Below are 22,186 nucleotides of genomic sequence, written 5' to 3' on the forward strand. Positions count from 1 at the left end.
CTTCACATTTGGAGAATTTAATAAGAGGTTTGAGTTTAGATTTCTATTCAGTATGGAAAAAACATTTTCCCCTTTTTTGATTAATATTTCCTGTAGAGGGAAATAAGCATTTGGGAAATAAAAGATAAATTAAAAGGAAAATTGTATGATATCATTCAGTTTCTGAAGGGAACTGGTGGGTACACTCAGATGCTTTGACATACCACTGAAAAAATACATATATATTTGAAAGAAGGGATATGTTGTGTATTCCTCTATGACACGAGAACTTCTTTCTGTTGCAGTACCTCTAGAGGATCTGCTCGAGCTCTTTCCTCTTAATCAACATGTAAAATACATTAATATCTGCAACCATTTCACACTGTACGGAGCGGAAATTCTTTTCTGCTTGGTATTCATTGCTTTGAAGTTGTCTTTGCCTTTTGGATTTCAGGTACTCAGCTTTGGCTCCCTTTCAGTTTTGTGCCAGCTGTGGGTTTGTACCCCATTTCTTGAGACACATAATATTTTTTGTACTGACACCAGTGATTCAAGTCTTATCTGGCAAGACAGGTTCACCATGGGAATTCATGTCTTAATCCATCAGGAAACCTATGGGTCTAGTGCTGAACAGGGCAGAGAATCTGGTGACAAATGGCATAGAGAAGGGTGAGGTATGTGATGTCTTCTTTGCTTTGGTCTTTACCCATAAAACCAGCATTCAGGAATCCCAGGCCCCTAAGACCATAGGGAAAGTCTGGAGCAATAAATACGTACATGGGTGGAGATAAGGGAGCTCTTGCTGGTCATATGTAAGTCCATGAGGCCTGGGAGGTTGCACTTGCTAGTGCTGAGGAAGCTGTCTGATGTCATCATGAGGTCACTGTTAATTATATTTGAATGGTCATGGCACTTAGGAGGGGTTTCTGAAGGCTGTAAGAGAACAAATATTACTATCATCGAGAAGGGCACAGAGGAAGATCTAGGAAATTATAAGTCAAATGGCCTCACCTTAGTCCCTAGGAAGGTGATGCAGAACATCCTCCTGGAAACCATTTCCAAACACATGAAGGAGAAGAATCTTACATCAACACAAATTTACAAAGTGAAAATCATACTTGACCAGTTTGGTGGAAAAGGGAGAGCAGCGGTTGTTGTTTACCTCAACTTCAGTAAAGTCTTCGACACTGTCTCCCATAACATCATCACAGACAAACTGACAAAGCACAGCTATAGAGAAGTCCACAATGAAGTGGATTAAAAACTGTCTGACTGACCAGGCCTGGAGTGTTGTGATAAGTGGTCTAAAGTCTAGTCAGAGGTCAGTAGCTAGTGGTGTACCCCAGGATTCAAGAGTGGGTCCAATACTGTCCAGCATCTTCATCAGTGACCTTGATGATGGAAGAGAGTGCACGCTCAGAAAGTTCGCAGATGACACAAAACTGGGAGGAGTGGCTAATTCTCCAGAGGGTTGTGCTGCCATCCAGAGGGACCTCAACAGACTGGAGAAATTGACTGATAGGAATCTCATATAGGTTCAAAAAGGGGAGCTGCAAAGTCCTACACCTAAGGAGGAATAATCTCATGCACAAGTACATGGTGGGGCCAACTGGCTGGAGAAGAGCTTGGCAAAGGAGGACCTTGGAGTTCTGGTGGACAATAAGCTGACAAGGCACCCTTATGGCAAAGAAATTCTGACAGTATCCTGCAGCTGCCTTAGGAAGAGCATTTCCAGCAGGTCAAATGAGGAGATTCATTGGTCATTCTTTGCTTAGTATTGGTGAGGCCACACCTGAATTAATATGACCAGTTCTGGACCTCCCCGGTACAAGAAAGATATGAACTTACTGGAGTGTTTCCAGCACGGGGCCAAAAAGAGGATTAAGGAACTGGATCATCCCTCATATGAGGAAAGGCTGGTACTGTTGTTTTGATTTTGTGACCCCAGGCCCTTTGCTTGTTAGCTTTCACAGGGCTTTGCTCATCAGTCCCTCACAAGGCTGCTGGTAGCTCTCTCCTGTCATTCCTAGTTTAAAGACCTCCAGAGGTTCCTTTGAACAGAAATATTTCTGGGATCCTGTGATACATATCCTCTCTAACCACCAAAGAGAGTGCTGATGCTGATACTGGGGGTCAATACCAAATCACATATCCAAACCCTGTTGTTTGCACCTGTCATTGGTAGTTCACTCTACTGAGTGTTTTGCTCTGGAGCCACAAGTTGGAACTTCCTTTTAGGGTATCTTCTTCACATTGTCATAATATGGCAATGTGGCCAGTGATGAGAGAGGTGAATCTGTATCATGCATGCCTAGAGATGTATTGTTCTTGGGCTTTGGAGTTTTTCAGGTTCAGCCTGCCTGCCACCTTCTGTGAATCCAGTGTGGTGTTTGGTCCTGGAAAGTTCTATCCAGCATTCAAAGAGTTAGGGCAGACACAGTGTAATGGAAATTTTCTTCTATATTAGCCCATGCAAGATTATTTTACGTCAGTGAGGCCTTGCTGGAGCCTGACCAGGCAATTTGGCAACTGTTACGCTCTTACTGTCATCTGTTAAATGAATGAACTGCAATTGCCAAACCTGCAGGAATACTGAGAACCTATGTATTCTGCTGTTCTTTTTCTTTTCTCCCATGGCTGCATCAGAGGAATACAGAGGCATGTGTCTCACAGGGAACAGAGATGTTAAGAGACTGACTGCTAGAAGAAAAGGCTAATTCTCCTATATCCCTCAGATTTCAGTAGTGAACTGTTTGGCTTTTGCTCACCAGTAAGAACTCATCAATAAAATATCTGAAACTGCAGAATCTGTCTTAGAGGACTTTTCAGCCACTGGCACCAATTATTCCATAGTGCTGAAAACTGTTCATGATCTATCGGGTACCTCCTCCTGTTGGTACCCCCTTTTTTTTTTTTTTTTTTTTTTGCACAGGGCTCCTGAAGGAAACGGATGAATCTACGGAAGAGAACTGATTTAAGTCCTTCACTCCTTTAAAACTATGTCATCCCATATTCTCTTGAATCCTTCTAATGAGTCATAGCAAGAATGATAAAGTTTCGTTCTTTCTCCTTCCCCTAGGCGCTCCTCAAGGTCAATCTCAACAGTCATTTAACCAGCCACACATATGGCAGCTCTTTATCCATCATGGGTTGTCTGCACTATTCCCACGAGCTTATTCCTGTGTATCAGCACCCTGAAGTATGTGTTGGAAAGCTCAATGCTATTTTTATCCTTTCTACCTTTTACTGCATGCAACTACAATATCATCTACCATCTTAAGGTCCTCTTATATTCAGTGTTTGACCTTAGATACAAATGGTCTTTTGATTAAGATCACAATCCTGCTACCTGCTAAGCTTTTGTCAGTTTTCAGGAGTGGGGTGGGCTAACATTGACTAAGTGCCCACTCCCCCTACCCAGCTTGACAGGGGGATAAAATAAGATGAAAAGTTCTTGGGTTGAGTTGAAGACAGGAAGATCACTTACCAATTAATGTCATGGCTGAAATGGACTTGACTTGGGGAAAACTGATTTATTCTTTTGCCAATTAAAGTAGATTCAGGTGGTGAAAAACAAAAGACAAAATCCAAACCTTCCCCTGGCCCACACTGCTTCTTCACAGGCTTAACTTCATTCCCAACTCCTCCCACTTCAGCCCCAAGAGGCACAGGGGGGATGGGGGCCATGGTCACTCTATGGCAGCTCATCTCTGCTGTTTCCTCCTCACGCAGTTCCCCTGCTCCTGTGTGAGTCCTCTTTACAGGTCACGGTTCTTTCAGGAAACATCCACTTGCTCTGTCACGGTCCTCTCCACGCACCAGATACTGCCCATGATGTTTGCACCTCTGTTTCTCTCAGTTTTTCCTCCATGCCTTCTCCACCTTTGTGGCATTTTCCCCAAGGCTTGAGCACCACAGCTGGGGGCTCAGCTGTGCCCTGCGGTGGGTGTTTGGAGCTGCTGGAATCAGCATGTTAACCCCGGCCTCTCCTCACAGAGGTCACCTCTGCAGACTCCTCACTGCCGAAACCATGACATACCCTATACAAAGACACACTGATTTTATCAGAAGAAAGATGCTGGTTTGGTGATATGCAATTATATGACCTGATCATGTGCAAAGATATGATTCTGTTTCTGTAGAGATTATTTCTTTATTTTGAATAACATTTTGAAGGGATGACATTGATTTGTACTTCCAATCAAGTTGCTCTTATGAATTTACAACTTCAAATCCAGGTGATCGTTTCTCTTTGAACATAGTAGCAAGGCTGCAAGATCACTTTTTCTCTTTCAACTCTGAGGACACTGATTTTCCCACAGTTGCTAGGCTGACCTGCTGTTAAGATCTTCAGTTTGTGGTTAATGTTGCCACTTAATTAGTCCACAGCTCCTGCATATTCAATGGGATTCTGGCAACAGCTACAGTTCATTTTTGTTGGCAAGACATCTCCCTGACACCTTGTCTTGATGTGTGGGTTGATGTGAGAATTGTCCTGGGAGAAAATTTTCAATCTCTGTGTGACTCTTTCATTCTTTGACAACCCTGGTTCTCATAATAACATTAACCATTTGTCTCTTTTTCCTATTCATGTGCAAAATTCTGGGCAATTACAGACTTATCTTCTGCTGAGCATGTTCAGCTTTTTTTATCCAATAGCTTTCCCACATTGTCTAGCTTGGAAATCTGGCAGTGTGTATGTGCATAACAGCTCAGGTACATTGTCAGGTATTTCACCTTTGTTTGCCTATTGTTCATGGTCCAGTCTAGAAATGGTTTTTTGAAAATGAGTGATATGTTGAAAGTGGCAGCACACAGCATTACGGGATGGAGAGAACATTCAAGCAGTCTGCTACACAGGATCTGTGGTGTTTGATGGAGCTATGCTTTCACATTGACATCTTGGAAGTCGATGCAATTCATAATATATACACCTTGTAGAATTGTAAATTTGCCACCGCATGTTATACAAACAACAAAAAGAATTAATTTATTTGTCTGCAAGCAGTGGAGCTCAACAGATGGCATTGTCTGTGAACATGACATTTCAGTAATTCCTCTGTGTGACTCTTTGAGATGCTTTTTGGACAATTTCAGCACTTCTGGTTGATGATAAGTGAGAAGTGAGGCTTGAGCAGTTAGCAGATAACTTTCATGAGCCCTTAGAGGCTATGTTTGATATCAGACCCTTCTAGCAAAGCTTAAAGCTTAAAGCGACTACAGTGAGGTGACTTAATGCAGCAGTGCTCTTCCGTGCTTGCATCCTAGACATCTGTCATCTGATCACTTTGAGTTCCTTCCAAACACTGACTGAAGATTATACTGTTCCCAAGCAGCCTCCCAAAGCTTGGGAGGATAGGCCATAATCATTCATTGTATAAGTGTGCTCTGGAATATTCTGTAAGAAGTTTGATGTTTGAAGTTTGAAAATGGTTGTGGGCTTCAGGTGCAGTCCAAAACTACATTGGCATGGTTCCTCACCCTGGCTTACCTCTCCATTTCAGTCTCTTTTTCAAGGCAGAATTATATCAAAGAGACATGGATGCTGGACACTATGCTCTTCCTACAAACAATGAAGCAAAACAGAGAAGATCTAGGGTTTATACCTCAGTAAAGGGGATGTGTTGACTATGCATACCAGCAGATACCAATTAGTGGCCTGTAATCTTCCTTTGTAGTTCCTGTAGTGATACAGTCCAAGGGTGTAAACCTAATGGGAACTGTGTAACAGCAATTACTTCCACGTAGTTTAGGCAGGACCCTTTCAGCTTCAGGAGAAACCAGACTACAGCACATTTGACAAGGCGGAAATATATTTAACAGAATGTCTGTACCAGTCAGGCAACTAATGCAATAATCACCCAAATGACCCTATCAATCAGTAGTTCCCTAGATTAGTTGCCCACTCTTTCTTTGTGTGTTCAGAAATGATAGGTTCATCTCTCTCAGACTGGTTCTTTCTGCAATTGATGAGAATGCATAAATCTTACCTTCTGTTTCTTCATGCATTCTCTGTAACACACAGATAAAATCAAGAGCTGATCTCCTTTAGCTGTCCATTTACTCATCTGTTAACTTGTTTTTGATAACAGTAAACGTGTAGGCCTAAATTGCAGCAAGCTAATAGCAAAATTCAGGCTACATGAGAAAAAGCACTTCTTAACATATTTTAATAGACAAAACCAATATTAATCTGTACCTGTTTTATATATATGTGTGATTTTTCTTCAAGTTTTTTCAATAGTAGAGAGGTTTATGCCACAAAGATGAAGTTTTGGGTGTACACCTCCATCCTATTAAAATGCAAATCCAAGAGTTTCTCTTCAGGAAAAAATAAGACAATTTGCTGCTAAATCCCACAAAATCCCATTGAAAATTGTTTTTACTGATTACATTTCTGTGCTTTGGAAGACAAGTGAAGCAAATTGTTGTCATTTCTGATAAATACAAACTTGGAAACCAAAAACATACATGTGGCTATAAAGTATATTAAAGTAGTTTATTTATTATTCTATAACCATATAGTGTTGCCTGAGTTTATAATAATTAAAAACAAAACAAAACTTAGCTCTCACAGTTGTGTTTTTACAGTATTCTGGAACAGACATTTTTTGGGTTTTATTTCTCACTTCTGTCATGTTTATCACTAATGTTTGTATCACTTTGTATTTCACTTACATCTTTAATGGCAGTTGTTTGTATTTCCATGCACTGACTCACAGTAAGCGTCACATCAACTACTCTTGTTATATGCCTGAGAAATTCTAGATGCGTTGATTCCCTGTACTGAATCTGGCTGAGGCTGAGCTGATTTTCTCTATAGCAGCCCATACAGTGCTGTGTTTTGTACTGGTGACCCAAGCAGCATTGCTAACACAGGAATGTTTTGGCTGTTTTTGAACAGTGGTTACATAGCATGAGGGCCTTCTCTGCTTCATGCTCTTACCCCTCAGCAAGTTGGCTGGGACTGGGCAAGAGGCTGGGAGGGGACAGACCTGGGACACCTGATACCAGCTGACCAAAAGGATATCCTATACCATATGACATCACACTCAGCAATAAAACTGGGGGGAAGTTTTCCCAAAGTAGCTGTTGCTCAGGGACTGACTGGGCACCAGTTTGCTGGTGATGAGTAATTGCTTTTGCATCACTTGTTTTTTTCCCTCTTATTTTCCCTTCACTTCAACTGTCTTTATGTCAATCTGCGAGTTTGCTTGCTTTTGCCCTTCTTCTCCCCACAATCCTGCTTGGAGAGAGTGAGCGAGCGACTGGAAGGGGGGCTCACCTGCCAGCTGGGGTCAACCCACTGCATTTCCTCAAGCTCACTCTCACCTCAGAGGGACCTCTGTGGCTATCTTCTGTCATGTACTGACAATGAATCACCACAGTATTCTCTCTTATACTTCTGTTAGGTGTCATTATTGATTTGTAGGTTTATCTGTAGTAGACTTTTCAATGTGTTAAAGTTGTGAGTAGAGGTGAGAGACCTGCCTGAATAGCTGGTAAGAGCTGTTTCTTTCACAAGGAACTAACAATGTCTTTATAAAGAAATATTAGGACAGCCACTAAAAAGTTCTCTTTACTATCTAGATAAGAGATGTTTCACCCTGGCAATACTCAACAAAAATCAGCATTTATGAAATTAAAATAATAATAATAATTCTTTGGAAGAAGTGTGATGTCATAGCTTGAAGTATCTGGTGGTAGAAGTATCAGGTTTATAAACTGCAGAAAACTATACCAGTAGGTACCCCAGCAAGAATATACTCATGTGAGATTATATACATCCCCTAATATTTCAGTGAAGGCAATATTGCCATACAGGGTTTTCTCATGGAGTCATAATACAGGGCTGCATAAATACCCTCAGAGCTGATAGCCTCCTGATCTGACCCAAATTACATGAAGCCACCTGGGTGTGATATTCTGCATGGTTTTCTTTAACCGAAGAAGACCAAAAGTCTTCAAAATAAGAAACATGCCAGGTTTTAGTAGAATGAGAACAAGGACATTTAGTCTGTTTCTAATAAAAGCTTAACATGATGTCAGACCAAGCAGGAGAAAAATATCTAGGTGCAATCTTTCTCCACTCACCATGATCTTGCAGGTGGGTTTTTAGTCTGTCACTGTTTTTCTGAATGTTAATGAATTTACATCTTCTTTGATCCTGTTTTCCTCTCTCTCCTCTCTGAGCCCTGGGTCTCTGTTGTGTTCTCCTAACACTAATTTCAGTTTCTCTGCTTAAGTTGCTGTCTGCGACTTCCCTGCTATGTCTATTGCCTGCTGTCTGGGTTGTTCTTTGGAACTTCTTTTAAAAAAAAAAAAAAAAAAGAGCCCACCCTGTGGCTCCCTATGGAAATAAACTGTTCTAGTTTTACAGAAGGTAACTGTTATTCTTAAGAGGATATCATACTAGCTTCAATTAGAAGTAAATATAGTGTGGAGCCCATTACAGCAGCACACTGGTACATGGTCTAGGAGAACCCCAGAAGTGCTACTTCAGTGTTAGTAAGACAAACGTTTTTGGTGACAGCTGCAATATTTGCAACGTGATGCCTCTCTTCGCATTCAGTCAGTCTTTCTTCTTTCCTCAGTGTGCTTATATTTTGTGTAAGGTCCAACTCAGCTTGAGTTTTGGCAAGTTTTATTTCATCTTTGTGCTTTCTACTTCCAACACATATCATTCTTTGCTGTGTCTTTGTGTGTGTATGTTTGTGTGTGGTCTTCATTATTCCCACTACCCTCTTCCAGCTGGTGATTGCCAGACATTTCTGCCACTTTAATTATGGAAATTTCACACCTCCCATCTTTGATATTTTCAGTTCTTTAAATTATTCATTTAATTCTGGGCTTTTTTCCTTTCAAAAGATAAAACCTTAATTGAAGATGTAGCTTTGTTTGCTAGGCTCTGTTTAAGTTATGATGATTCCTATTTGCTCCTTCCAGAGTTAACCTGGGTGACAAGTATTTCTACAGTGTCCTTGACATTTATTAAACTAAAATATAAGGTAACATCATCTTTTTTAGTCTGAATGCGTAGATGGTAAAAAAAAAAAAAATCAAATTTTTGCTGAGGAATGGAGATTCTATTAATATTGAAAACATTTGGTCTCCTGTTATGCATGCTAAGTTGGTCTCATAGTTGTGTGACTTCCCCTAGAACCTACTTCTCTAATAATGTTAGTGATCTCTCTGCATTCATTTTCAGTACTGGGATCTTCCTTTCTCATTGATCTTCTATGTACAAGTTTCCATTATTTCAGTAGCAATAAATTGACTTTGTGTGTCTTGGCAGCTTTGACATTTTACTGTGTTGTTTCATTTCTTTTCCCAACTGCAAGCAATATAGCAGAGGCAGTTTTTATAGAAAACTGTAGTCAACGGAGGCAATTCCTGGTCCCTGGCAAATAAGCCCTTCAGTGCTTTTCACTTAAAGGCTTCACTCTAAACTAAGTATCTGAATGTACCTATTGGGCATGCAGTGAATAGCTGAGGCTGAAAAATAGTCAAATAATGCATTTGCCAAGCCAGCAGGAAATGCACTCTGCTCTAAAGGTAGAAGCCAAGTAAGATGTTGTAATAGAAAGAAAGTGTCGGTATTAAGAGAGGAACATGGCGATCACATTGTAAATTTGTGATTTTTGGTGTGCATCACAGAAACAAGAAAGGAATAAAGGAACTTGCAGCCACTATATGTGAAACCACTGGAAATCTAATTCATATTTTGTGCTCTTTCATCTAAATGAAATGAGATATAGAAATGAAAGAAGATGAGGAAACATTTAAAAAAATGGAACTTTAAGGCGAATTAGCATAAAATCATTCATTTCCTATTTTATTAGTATTAATGCTACATTTTTTGAATGCAAGAAGGGGCAAAGATGAGTAACTGTGTCAGTCCCTGTCACTCTCTTCTCTGGCTTAAACCTCCTTCTTATTTACTTACCTAGCTTCTAGCTACTTTCCTGTCCTGGTGTTTGCTGAATTCTGAGAATTATATATAAAACTACTGAAAGCTGCTTTCTCTGTAGATAAAAGTAAACATAGAATAAATGTTATCTGATTGTGTCACTGTCTTGTTATAAAAATTCTCATCCCAGGTTACAGAATGCTGTTTTAGAGATTATTGTTCACAACACAGGAAGAAGAGTATGGAAAAAGAGGTGGAAAAATTAGAACAAAATACATTTCTAGAATGTACTCCAAAATCAACTCAAGTTAATTATAAGATGAAATGTTAACGTAAACCTGAAGTGGTAGAAATATCCTGCCTTTTCACGTGATCCTACATTGTTTGCCATTTGTGATCTCGTGTACTCAATGCCTGAAAAACAAGGCTATCAATTTTGCCTTGTAATCATTTGTGAAAATGAAAACTCTTTGTTCATCCCGCAAACCTGATGTCTATTTTCTGGTAGCTTTGTTGTGTACAGCAAAATACTTTTGAAATTTTTACTGAGGTTGGAAGAGAGGGATTTGAATGAATCAGATCTGTTTATTTAAAAGAGTTTCCTAGTTACTAGCATAAATGAGTGCATAATAAGCCCATTTGTGTGTGTATGCACACACATGTGTGTATGTATTTATATATGAATGTTTGTTCCTCTTGGTTCTTGAAGTTCTAATACCTGAATGAGATCAAGTGACATTATATCATTCTATAATCAGTATGTGAAAAGTCCTCTACTGACATGGCAGAACTTCCCTGCTGAAGAATCCCTGACATCATCAGGCATCCTTTGATTTGTAGTTTTTACAAGAAAGATTTGTAGAGCTTTTGCAGAGAAGGACCTCGAGGTCCTGGTGGACATCAAGTTGAACATAAGCCAGCAATGTGCCCTTGCAACAAAGAAGGCTAATGGCATCCTGGCCTGCATTAGCGTGAGTGCTGCTGGCACATCAAAGCCCTGGTGAGGCCACACCTGGAGAGCTGTGTCCAGTACTGGACTCCCCAGTAGAAGAGAGATGTGGACATTCTGGAGAGAGCCCAGAAAAGGGCCACTAAGATGACTAAGGAACTATAGCATCTCTCCTGTGAGGAAAGGCTGACAGCCCAGAGAAGAGAGGGTTCAGGCTCATCAATGTGTACCAACACCTGAAGGGAGCGTTCAAAGAAGATGGATCCGGGCTCTGTTCAGTGGTGCCCGGTGATAGGACTAGAGGCAACTCGCACAACTTGAAACACAAGAGGTGCCATCTGAATGTCAGGAAACACTTTTTCGCTGTGAGGGTGACTGAGCACTGACACAGGTTGCCCAGAGATGTTGTGGAGTCTCCATCCATGAAGATATTCAAAAGCCACCTGATGCAGGGCAACACTCCCTGGGACAACATGACCTCCAGAGGCCCTTTCCAACCTCAATCATTCTGTGATTCTGTGAAATACCATGAGCTACATGATCTGTTATTGTTCTCTTTCCTGGCATCCTGTATTGGTTGCTACTGGAGATAAAGGATAAAAGTTCAGTGCTGGATAAAGGTGGTTGTTTACTCTCATATGTCTATTTCTAGGAGAAAGTTTGGGGAAAAAAAGTTATTTTTCATTATCAGATGTACTCTGTTGTAGTAGAAGCCTCAATAGATGCAGAACAGTGGAAGAGAGGGCTCAGAGCCGCCTGAGTACCAGGTCTCTGTACTGTTAATTATTACACTTGTAGTCTCTGTGAAGCCTGAATAGAAAACTAAATGTTGTGAGCTCAGTAGGGTGTTTATTGCATTAAGACCTTTTTTTTTATACACCATTCTAAAGCCCTTTAATAGCCTTGAAAATTTTGTGACAGTTGGAAAGTTTTTTTCAACCAGAAAAAATGTGCTAGAGAAAGAATACAAATGCATTAGAATCTCAAGAAAGGGAAAGTGGCTGACCCCACAGTGTTTTTCCTGAATAAAAGCCTGAGGTATGTTGAAAGTAAAAATCATAGAGGTAAGATTTCATCTTGAGAAGAATAGAGCAGGTCAGCAATGCTTAAAGCAACACTAGGGAGGGGGAGAGGAGGAACTGTGTAATGGGAGCAAGTAAGGAAGTGGTTTAGAATCTGCCATGTTTGTTTTCAGGTTTGTTTTTGTTTTTAAGTGAAGAACTTACTTCATACTTCCAGTTTTTAGATTGTTTGATTTCTCCTCTATATTATCTAATGCATAATATTTGTTCATGTGAATCTTACCTTTTTGTCTACTCTGGCTTTCCTGGGGACTATCAATTACAAATAAAATTTGTAAATTATGTAGACAAGGACTCTTAAGAGCACGGAACTCAGGGCAAATATAAGAATCCCAGGACTAGGTGTGTCTTTTGACAAGTATGTGGATAGTGTATGAGTCAAGCTGGGGGGAGATAGAATTGACAGCTAGAACAAAAGGAAATGTGCCACATAAACCAATATCTGACTCTGTCTATGAGCAGGCAGTACAGAGACAGTTCACAGATCTGCAGAAACACATATTGTTCTAAGTCTCTCAGGACTGTGATTCTCAAACTGGAAATTCAAGCTGAAAAAAAAAAAAAATAATTAGGTAACTGAATCCAACTGCTTACATCATTCCTTTGCTAAAGGGTTTCTTTTTTTTCCTCAGGAGAGATGACAAAACAGGTCATGGGTCCATTTCTCTGTTGTGCCAAATCAAACTGCCATTAATCTCAGTCTATGCTAATATGATGAATTATAGTTATATTTTCCTATTCGGTTACAGTTGTTACAGGGACAGTAACATCTAGCTGAAAGACAATGCAGACAACAGCATATAGTAACCTATCAGTTTTCTGAACAAACATTGGTAAAGGTTTTAAATTTTTAGTCATTCATAGAGTTTATTGTTTATGTAACACAAAAATTTGTCTTGTCTTACCATAGTAAGAGAATGTGTTAAATGCATTTTGGAAGTGCATGGATTAATTACCTTCTTCACACATCCTCATTAAAGTTTTTATGTGATCTGTCTATTGTCGATACACTTCTGATCACCTAAATGTATGCGGCTAACATTTTGGTGACCTTGGAATGCATGTGTGCTCCTAAACACCTTGTTATGTGTCGGGCAGCTCTACTTGTTACCGTGTTCCTAACACCGCAAACTGCCGTAATGCTAGTTCTCACCTGGTCCTCATAGCATGTATATGCCCCACTGCAGACCTGGGAAGTGAAAACATTTGCTGAAAGGAATAGTGTGCCAGCTGACATATTTGTTACCTCTTGTGTGAGGAATACTGTGTTACCTTGAATCCATACTTGTCTTAAAAGAGACTAAGCTAGGGGTGGGGGTGAAGTATTTACAATATACAAAACCAGACAATCCAGTCGCAGGTGTTTATAAAAGATGTACAGGTATGATATAAGAAAACACAAAATCATAAAAATGTATGAAGAAATTTTCTTCTTGTCCCTTCTTCAGCTGAGAACCTTCAGCTTTCATAGAACACCATCAAAATGAACCCCTTCTGAATACATATACCTCAGGTTACATTTACTAAAGAAGAGTCTATTTTGTTGGAACATTTTAGGTTTTATAGCCATTTTTCCCTTCTGAAGGCCTCCAGATATTTCAGATAAATACAATCAATGTCCCTGAAACATATGTATTTCCTCTTTATGCCAGAGATAGCCTGACCATCATATGAGTATTAATTCCTTTTATATGCATATGTCTTTGTTTTAGATAAGGTGTTACCTCGTCCAGTTCAGACAGATGGATAACCACTTGCTTCAGCCCTTCCCTTTTTTGTAACTCAGCATTTATGATTCAGGAAGAAGTGTTTCACACTGATTCTTAATTTAGGTACCATAATATATTTTGAGTTGAAACCGACCGATGAGGATCATCGAATCCATCAGTACATAAACACATATACTTGATAGAAACATCTATTGTGTTAAAGGTTTCCAAGTCCAAGCTACTTGTTATTGATTGTACAAGAACCAGAACTACAGAAGTTGACTGGCTTAGACTGAAAAGTAGTTAACGGTGAGGGACTCCAAACACTTTTCCTCTAATGTGCTATAATACTTTATTGTATCAGCACAGCACAGTGTTGAATATGTTTAACTTCAGCATCACTCTGAAAAGGGGAAGTTCAGGGAGATCAGTTGATTTACACAGTTGATTGTGTCTGTACTAGATAAGAAACATAAGTCTGTTTTCTTAGTTTCACTCTACATGTCCTAGTCATCTCAGGCCAATATATTTTCTATCTTATTCATGGGTAAGGTATTGTACCACATTAATAAGAGAGAATTAAAAACCATAAATTACAGTAGTTGAACTAAGAATTGGAATAAAACACAGAGTAAGTAAATCATGCGTTATGCTTATAAGCATAAACACTGAAATTGTTCACAAAAAGGCTAGACATTGCTGGCCATAAAACTTAGAAAGGTCCTTCCTTACTTCAAAGTCTTCATATCACTTCTGAAATGCAACATTGCAATTGCTTAACTGCAAGCCAAGAGCAAGTTTAAAATATAAGGATCCTGGCCAAGGACAAACGTTCATAAAAATGGTAAGGGAATTTCTCAGTACCCTTGAATCTTTCAGACTTACTGATTTTAATTAATCCTTTGTGGCTTAATGAACCATTCTCAGCCAGAACAAACTAGCAGAATCATGGGAAATTGACAGTGGGACATGGGAATTTGCAGTCAAGTTTTACACTGTCAGTCAATTTAGATGAGGTAATAATGCAAGAGGAATGTGAATGTCTGTTATACTGGGTTAACTCACCCTGACAGAGTCTGGGATCAGGCAGATGACCAGTCTGGTTCTCACTGTACACCACAGCAATCCAGGAGGTGTTTTACCAGTACTGGTCTGCTCACAGATCCAATGTGAAGGCATAGTTTAAGTTCCTTGTCCTACAGCACAGGAGACTGGTTACTTGGGCCATATTGTTTTATATTTAAAATATTTCACTTTGAAAAGTTTCACAATCTTTTGAAGAGAGTTCTACAAATCAGACTCCAAAGTTAGGCATATTTCACAGGAATCACAAAGATTACTGAATAGTGTATCATGGTACACTGTAATATGTATGGTGAGAATTTTTAAGATATATAAAATTTATCTTGAGTGGAGACAAATTAGGAAAGTTTGCACTACGCTTTTTCTTTCTTTTGAGTTAATTGAATTTATTTTTAATAAATGCCCTGGTCATAAGACAAAACCTCATTATATTATTTATGAATCTGTAGTGAAATGGCAGTATGCAAGCTCTGTTCACTGGGAACTCAATTCTAGGTTAATTCTACCTAACAGCAGCTCTAATTTGAGCTAGTCAGTAAGGGATGTTAATAAATAGTTTGACATATATGTGTGAACTTTTCCAACCAGGTAAGTATCTGTACTCATTTTTGTCAAGTATAAAGGGCATTTAAAGAGCATGGTTACTATATGTCAAACATATCTGCATAGTTTCTGAATAGTGAATTGTATTAAATTAAATTTCTGGTGTTGCTATGACCCTGACATTTTCAGGCAATGTAAGTATTACAGTTCGACAGCATATCTTTTGTAACTTCCAGTACTTTTGTAACTGGAAGGAATCCCAACTACATGTGAAGTCTATATTTTAATACTCTGCTAATCACAATAAAAAAACTATTTTTAAAACTGGCAGAATAAAAGCTGCTTACTTTTGATTATTGGTATCAATAGTCCTTATTCCTAAATATGTCTAAGAAGACATCTGTTTTTTCTATAGATAGCATAGTACTCTAAAGGCAAGTAATTGTTTGACCAAAGTGTTTATAATGTAGTTATGATTACAGAACAAATAAGTTAGTATTTTAACATTACTGTAGAGGAATGCATTGCATTCAAAATATACACATATTAATGTAGGAGAAATTATTATGAGCCAAATCACTATGTTTGTTTTGGGGGTAAGGAAACCATGTTTTTAAAATATACACCGACAACAGTGCTTGGGGGAATATGCAGTTAAATGTTTATTCCCAAACCAAGTGATTAATTTGCTGTTCAGTGTGCAAAATAGATCATAGGCTGCCGTAGTGAATTTTCGCTATACCAACCCGACATTCAGTCTTGAATGAACTTACCTAGGCACAGTAGCTCCCATAAATGTTAAAACTATATCATACCTGACCTTTGCATTTATTGGTTCCTTTCATTTTTTATTGGTTGTTTGGTTTGTTTTTACAATACCAAGAATTATGGCTTTTGTTGAAAAACATACATGCTGTGAATGGAACAATCAGAATTAAGCTTTAGTGAAACTTCAGAAGAGGAAAACGGAGAAAAGCAGCAGAGTTGATTTATGTAGCCAAGTTGATTTATGTAGCCAATATTAAAACACTGTTCAGTTTTTCACTTTTTTAGGCAATATTATGGGTCCTATGTAATTTCTGACTCAGAATTTTGTAACTGTTTCTGTCCATGTTCATATTAGAAAGGCAACAGATCCTGCATCCTCTTAATTTGAAAATTGCTTTAATTACTATTCATAAAAGGCAGGGGAAAAAAAATAACAAGTATCTCTTATAAAAAGTAAAATGTGCAACTTAATAGGACAATACATTTTCAAAGATTACCTGGTATACTTTGTCATGATAATGGCAAAAAAAGCAGACTGCTGACTATAACACTTGGCAGTCCATCGCACTATTTCCTTGCCAAAGTGATTCATACAGGAATGAAATGGAAGAGACACAGTCTTCTGTTGTCCATAATCCATTTCTATAGTCTACGTCAGCCATCGGTGTATATCAAATGATATTGTTCTTTTAATATCAAAAGTGTAACTTTGAGAAAAGGAGTGTTCACATCCAGTCCTTGAGTGAAGGTTTTGTTTCTTTCTAAGTTCACGGATCTTCGGTGCAATCCTCTAAAACTTGTTTGCTACACAGAGCCGACCTTCCTCGTTCCAGTAGCTGAACTTTACTGACTTCAAATGCCACCTTAATCATAACTTTCTACATTGTTGTTTTGAAGTAATATATCCATTTTAAAGTCTTAACTTCCCTTAAGCTTTTGCTGCTAAAGAAATAAACAATGAACTTTAATTATTTGCTTTGAGCCCTTCCCATGGGTTGGAAGGCTGGTTCATTTTGTTTACTGTGCATGGCATTGCTCAGTGGGTTATTTTTCAGTGCAGCTGAACAGTGTGGAGTAAAGGACTTCGCCTTGCTTCAGCCAAGTCACCCCTGAGCCGCGAATCTCTCTGCTGGGAAGGAGAGACCCCTCCTTTCCCAAGGGAGCTGGGAGCAGCTTATGGCAGCCCCAGCCTGGGGAAGTCCTGAGAGGAACAGGGTGCTTTCTTAAAGCCTGAAGGTGGCTCTCAGCTGTCTTGTAGTAGGTGATGGCAAAAAACATCCTAAAGCGGAGTTCCACAGCTTAATTTCAAGTTGTATGAAAAATATGACCTTTAGCTTGCTTTCATCCTTGCACCCTTTTATGTAATATCAATGTCCTTTTGATCCTGTATTGTGAGAAACTGTGAAAACTTTCTTCATCTGTGCACTATTTTGTTCTAACTGTCCTTGACATTCTCTGTTCAGAAACTCTCATATGTATCATCATCCTTATATACTTTATAGTTTTTGCATACTGTTAAATTTTTGCATATTATGAACTCCTCAGAATTTTGTTTTCCTACCCTGAGTAACACAGGAAAGAATGAGCCACTTGTGAATACACTGAAGAGCACAGACCCTACTACAGATTGCTAAGGGAATTTCTAGGGCCTCTCCATATTGAGAAAGCTCACTATTAATTCCCAGTTTTTCTGCTTCTATTCTAATCGTTCTCTTCATTTATTGAAGCCCTTCCTTGTTATCCCAGAGTGACCGAGTTACTTCAGAATCTTTTAACACAAAAACATATTAAAAGCCTTTTGGAAATCAAACACTATGTGCCAAGAAATCCTTATTCACGTATTCAGCGTTCCTCCTGAGAGTTACAATTTTCCTTTTCAGAAACCATCTCAACTATTCCCCAGTACATTATGTTCATCTATGTATCTGTTAATTCTGTTCTTTAATGTAGTTCTAAATGGTTTGTCTGGAATGGAACTGGGACTTAATGATCCACAGTTTGAGGTGTGCATTTGCATTCCCTAGTCTTGTCCCCTTTTCTTGGATCATAAAGGCAATAAAAAACCCCAAACTAATCAAAACCCAGAACAAACAAACAAAACCCAAAAAATCCCTAAAACCATTCCTATGGTTTGAATGTCATTTTAAGTGATGGCTACAATAATTTCCTTTAGGACTTCTGGGTAAAACACTGTTTGTTTTTTTGTTTTGTTTTTGTTTGTTTGTTTGTGGCTTTTTTCTTGTTGTTTTTTTCCTACTGTTTGCTTTGTCCATTTATTTTAAACTTTTCTAGTTTGAGATCTCTGATGTATCCCTACTAAGAAGGGGCTCTGGCACAGAAACCCCCTAGAGCTCCTCTACATTAAATTTTGGAGAGTTCATTTACATTTCCTGCTAGAGTCTTATGTCTTTGAACATGCCTTTTATACTTGACGGTCTGTTAGCCCTACAGCCTTTCTGGCAGGCTTACTGCTCCTGTTGGGTTTTAAAAAGCACTTACTGCTCACCATTACGCTTTTAGCAAATTGTTCCTCAAGATCTTTATTTTTCTTTACCTGTCCTGCTTTATGGGATTTTTACCAACAACATTTATACAACTACGTATTTTCCATCATTTGGACATGACTTCAACGTTTAAAGGGTGTCTTTTGGCCATTAGAAGTATTTTGTACCTTCCTATTTAAACAATCCAGTTTTCAGCAGTCTCTAAAGACCTTTCTATTTTTCTAGTATTTTACTTACATTTTATGAGAACCTCTGATCCCTCGCTTTAAGTATTCATCTGCAGGTGCTTTAGCCTTTGAGATATTCCTTTGAATGTCAATTTTTAAAGTCCCTTTGTTTTTATGTAGTATGCCTGTATGAAATGACAACCTCAATGACTTTTTGTATCTAAACCTGATTTCATGATCAATGTTGGGAAAGGGTCCTCTGCAGTGTTAAACACTAAGCCAACACTTGCTTCTCCTTCTATGGGCTTATGACCAGCATTCATTTAGTGCCTCATGTCATACCCTTTTCCAATGTTACTGTGCTTTCTTCCTGAGTAGTCTCCCAAGGCACCATTCAAAATTGTCAATGACTTTCATCTTCTGGGAAAGTCCTACCAGTACTTGTTTTCCCATTTCAGCATGCAAGTTATTATATTTATTATATAAACCATGGATTCTTACCTGTTGTGTGGCTGGAAGGATGGGTACACATGATGTGGTATGACCAGAAATCTGTCCCAGTCCAGTGGTCCAGTTTATAAAAGACTCGCAATATTTTGGGTTGTTTGTATATTATAACACCTCTCAACATATTGTGTCAGTATATTTGTTTAGATGGCAGGATATGCATAACAATTTATTGTTCTGTTTTTTTGAGTGCCCCTACAGTGATCTGCATTTTTAGCAGATCTTTAGGCATCTTTGAAACACGATTAATTGTGCTACGTATCTTTTGAGCAGGAAAGTAGTAAACTTAAAAGTAGACTTTTCAAGGTTTCCTTGTTTGCCATTTCCCACTACTTGTGTTCATCTATAGAAATTACCTGATTAAAGTTAGAGAAGTCCACTTTTTGCTGGTGTCTCACTATACCTGTGGTGCTGTCTGTATATCCAAAACTCTATGAGTTTATTTTCAAGTCACTATGACTTATCTTGCTGTAATTACAGAATCACAGAATCTTAGGGATTGGAAGGGACCTCAAAAGATGATCTAGTCCAATCCCCCTGCCGGAGCAGGAACACCTAGATGAGGTTACACAGGAAGGCGTCCAGGCGGGTCCTGAATGTCTCCAGAGTAGGAGACTCCACAACCCCCCTGGGCAGCCTGTTCCAGTGTTCTGTTATCCTTACTGAGAAGAAGTTTATTCACAAATTTAAGTGGAACCTCTTGTGTTCCAGCTTTTTCCAATACGTGGCAGATAAAACTAACACCAGAGGCAATGCAGGCCCACTGATGAACAAGGTGGGTGCCCTGGTGACAGAAAGTACAGTGAAGGCAGAGTTACTGAACGCCTATTCCTTTTCACTTTTTTTTTTTTTAATAGAATTTCTTTAGAGAAAAAATGGGGACCAGGAGGGTTCTTCAGGAGCAGGGTTAAAATAAAATACAAATCTTTTGCAGAAACTTCATGATTTTTAAAACTGATCACAACAACAAGCAAAACAACCATGTGCATTTTCTCCTTTGTAGGTACCTGGACCTGTCTACAATTTCACTGGCTGTATACAAGTCATAGAAATCAATAATGTGGGACCTTTCAACTTCTCCAATGCTGTGGGAAGAAATAATGTTCACAATTGCAGGTAAACTACCCTCTGTGCCTTTTCAAATCAGAAGAAACTGGTTGTGATGATTTTGCTTTCTTCCTTATATAAGGTGACCATTTTAGACAATTTCTGCAATTGTTGCAGAAAAAAAATGATTACATAGATGGATATTGTGCTTTCTTTTCTGCTTCTGAAGCCTTTCCTTTATGTAAGATGCTTTTTGCATAGTAGGTCAATTAAGTTTGACAGTTTATCAAGAGTGAGTGTTCAACCAATGAATGCTGAAACACACTGAACTAAGCAAGGTAATCTGCAACAAAATGTAGGAGTGGGAAGCAGGGTGATGTACTGATTGTGTTTCTGCTCATGGTTTGGGGATTTCCATTAATCTTGTAACAAATACTGATGATTTGCTGCTATGCTTACTATATCTGAGACTGAAAAATGCTGGAAAGCATTGTTTCTGAATACATAAAAGACTCCATTTGGTTTCATTTTTTGGATATTCACATTGGCTGAAATAAAAGGCTATAGAGGGACAAGGGTGCAGATCAGGATTCTATTCTGGCATACAAAAGTTTGAACAAGGATATGTGGAAAACAACAGAAAGTAGAGGTGAATTGCATTTGTAGGTCATGAAGTATTCCAGAACAGAGTATGATTTTAGTCACAAGACATACGTCCTATATCCCTGGAGAATTTTGCATGAGCCTTTTTACATGTGGCTTTGATTTTTAAATGGCTTTACTTTAACTTTTGTGAGTGTGACTCCTATACAAAATACAGAACTCTGGCCTCTTTTGTGGCAAACCTCAACTAGAAAGAAGTGTTGGTTCCCCTCTTGCCTTTCTGCACAGTTGTTTTCCGAGCTAGAATTGTGTCTCCTCCAAAACAAGGGCACACACTCTTGTCTGTGCAACTATGCTTCTGTGATGAACAGAAATTCATGGAGATGGAAGCAAGCAAGGAAGCTACTTCAGACCTTTAATTCAGGTATTAATTTAGGAAAAACAAATATTGACTTCAAGGGCTATTTATAATTAGAAATTAAATAATCATTTGGAAAAAAAAAGAAAAAATATAAACCATCTCAAGTGTGTCCTGTGCTTACTACATTAGGAAATTGTTCTCCATTTTGCACAGGCGTTAGAGCTTTGGCATCTCAAATCCTGGTGCAAGGTGTAGCTCTGTTTTTTATATTAGATTAAAGAGGGATAACTTTAAAATCAGGACTGTTATCATCTTTCATGTTTTCTTTCATTCTCCAAAATAATACTTTCTCTCAGGTGTCTACATCCTTGGGCTTTTTTGACAGCATTCTTTATTCAGTTTTTCCTATTGAATAGTTTATATAATCATTCATTTAAGAACCAAGAGCCTCAGGACCCAAAAGATGAAGGAGATCTGCTTTGTCCAGTCTGTCTGTATAACATATAAAGGGATGAAGACAGGAAAATTCACCTTTGTTAATTTTATAAAGTGTTTAATTTAGAATTATCTATTACACTATTATCTATAGCATTATATGCCAAGATTTATTACATTTTGTACTGATCCCGATATTTCCCTTCATAATTAGTTAATTAACATAGAAATATGGCTGATATGGTACAGTATAGATATAGATTGCTTCATTTGAATCAGAGCTCAGTGATATTGGGCCTCCTCAATATTTTATCCTGGACAATAAGTGTTCCTTTCCCCCTGCTTGTTCCAGAATGCTGCAGATGAGACAAACAGTGTCCAGCCCTATGCAGTCCACACAGAGCTGGCTCCATGCTGTTCAAATCACAGCTATTCCTGTCTGTGAAAAGCTGGGAAACACAATTGAAATTAGTCTGAATTTCACTTGTGGCATTGTTGTCCCATAGGAGTGAACTGCAGAGGAGCCTGGCAAGAGCGCT

At 38.7% G+C, this 22,186-nt stretch overlaps 1 protein-coding gene across 1 annotated transcript in view; it reads left to right on the forward strand.

Annotated features, from left to right (window-relative positions):
- EYS (eyes shut homolog) overlaps positions 1-22,186 on the forward strand; it is a gene marked incomplete at its 5' end in the record, with an annotated part of 687,713 nt that overhangs the window by 435,178 nt on the left and 230,349 nt on the right. Inside the window, one exon of the mRNA XM_082048968.1 lies at positions 20,205-20,317. Within this exon, the coding sequence (XP_081905094.1) occupies positions 20,205-20,317 (113 nt within the window). The remainder of the gene's footprint in view (positions 1-20,204; positions 20,318-22,186) is intronic.

Source organism: Streptopelia decaocto (assembly GCF_964273445.1).
Source record: "Streptopelia decaocto genome assembly, chromosome: 3".
Taxonomy (NCBI): domain Eukaryota; kingdom Metazoa; phylum Chordata; class Aves; order Columbiformes; family Columbidae; genus Streptopelia; species Streptopelia decaocto.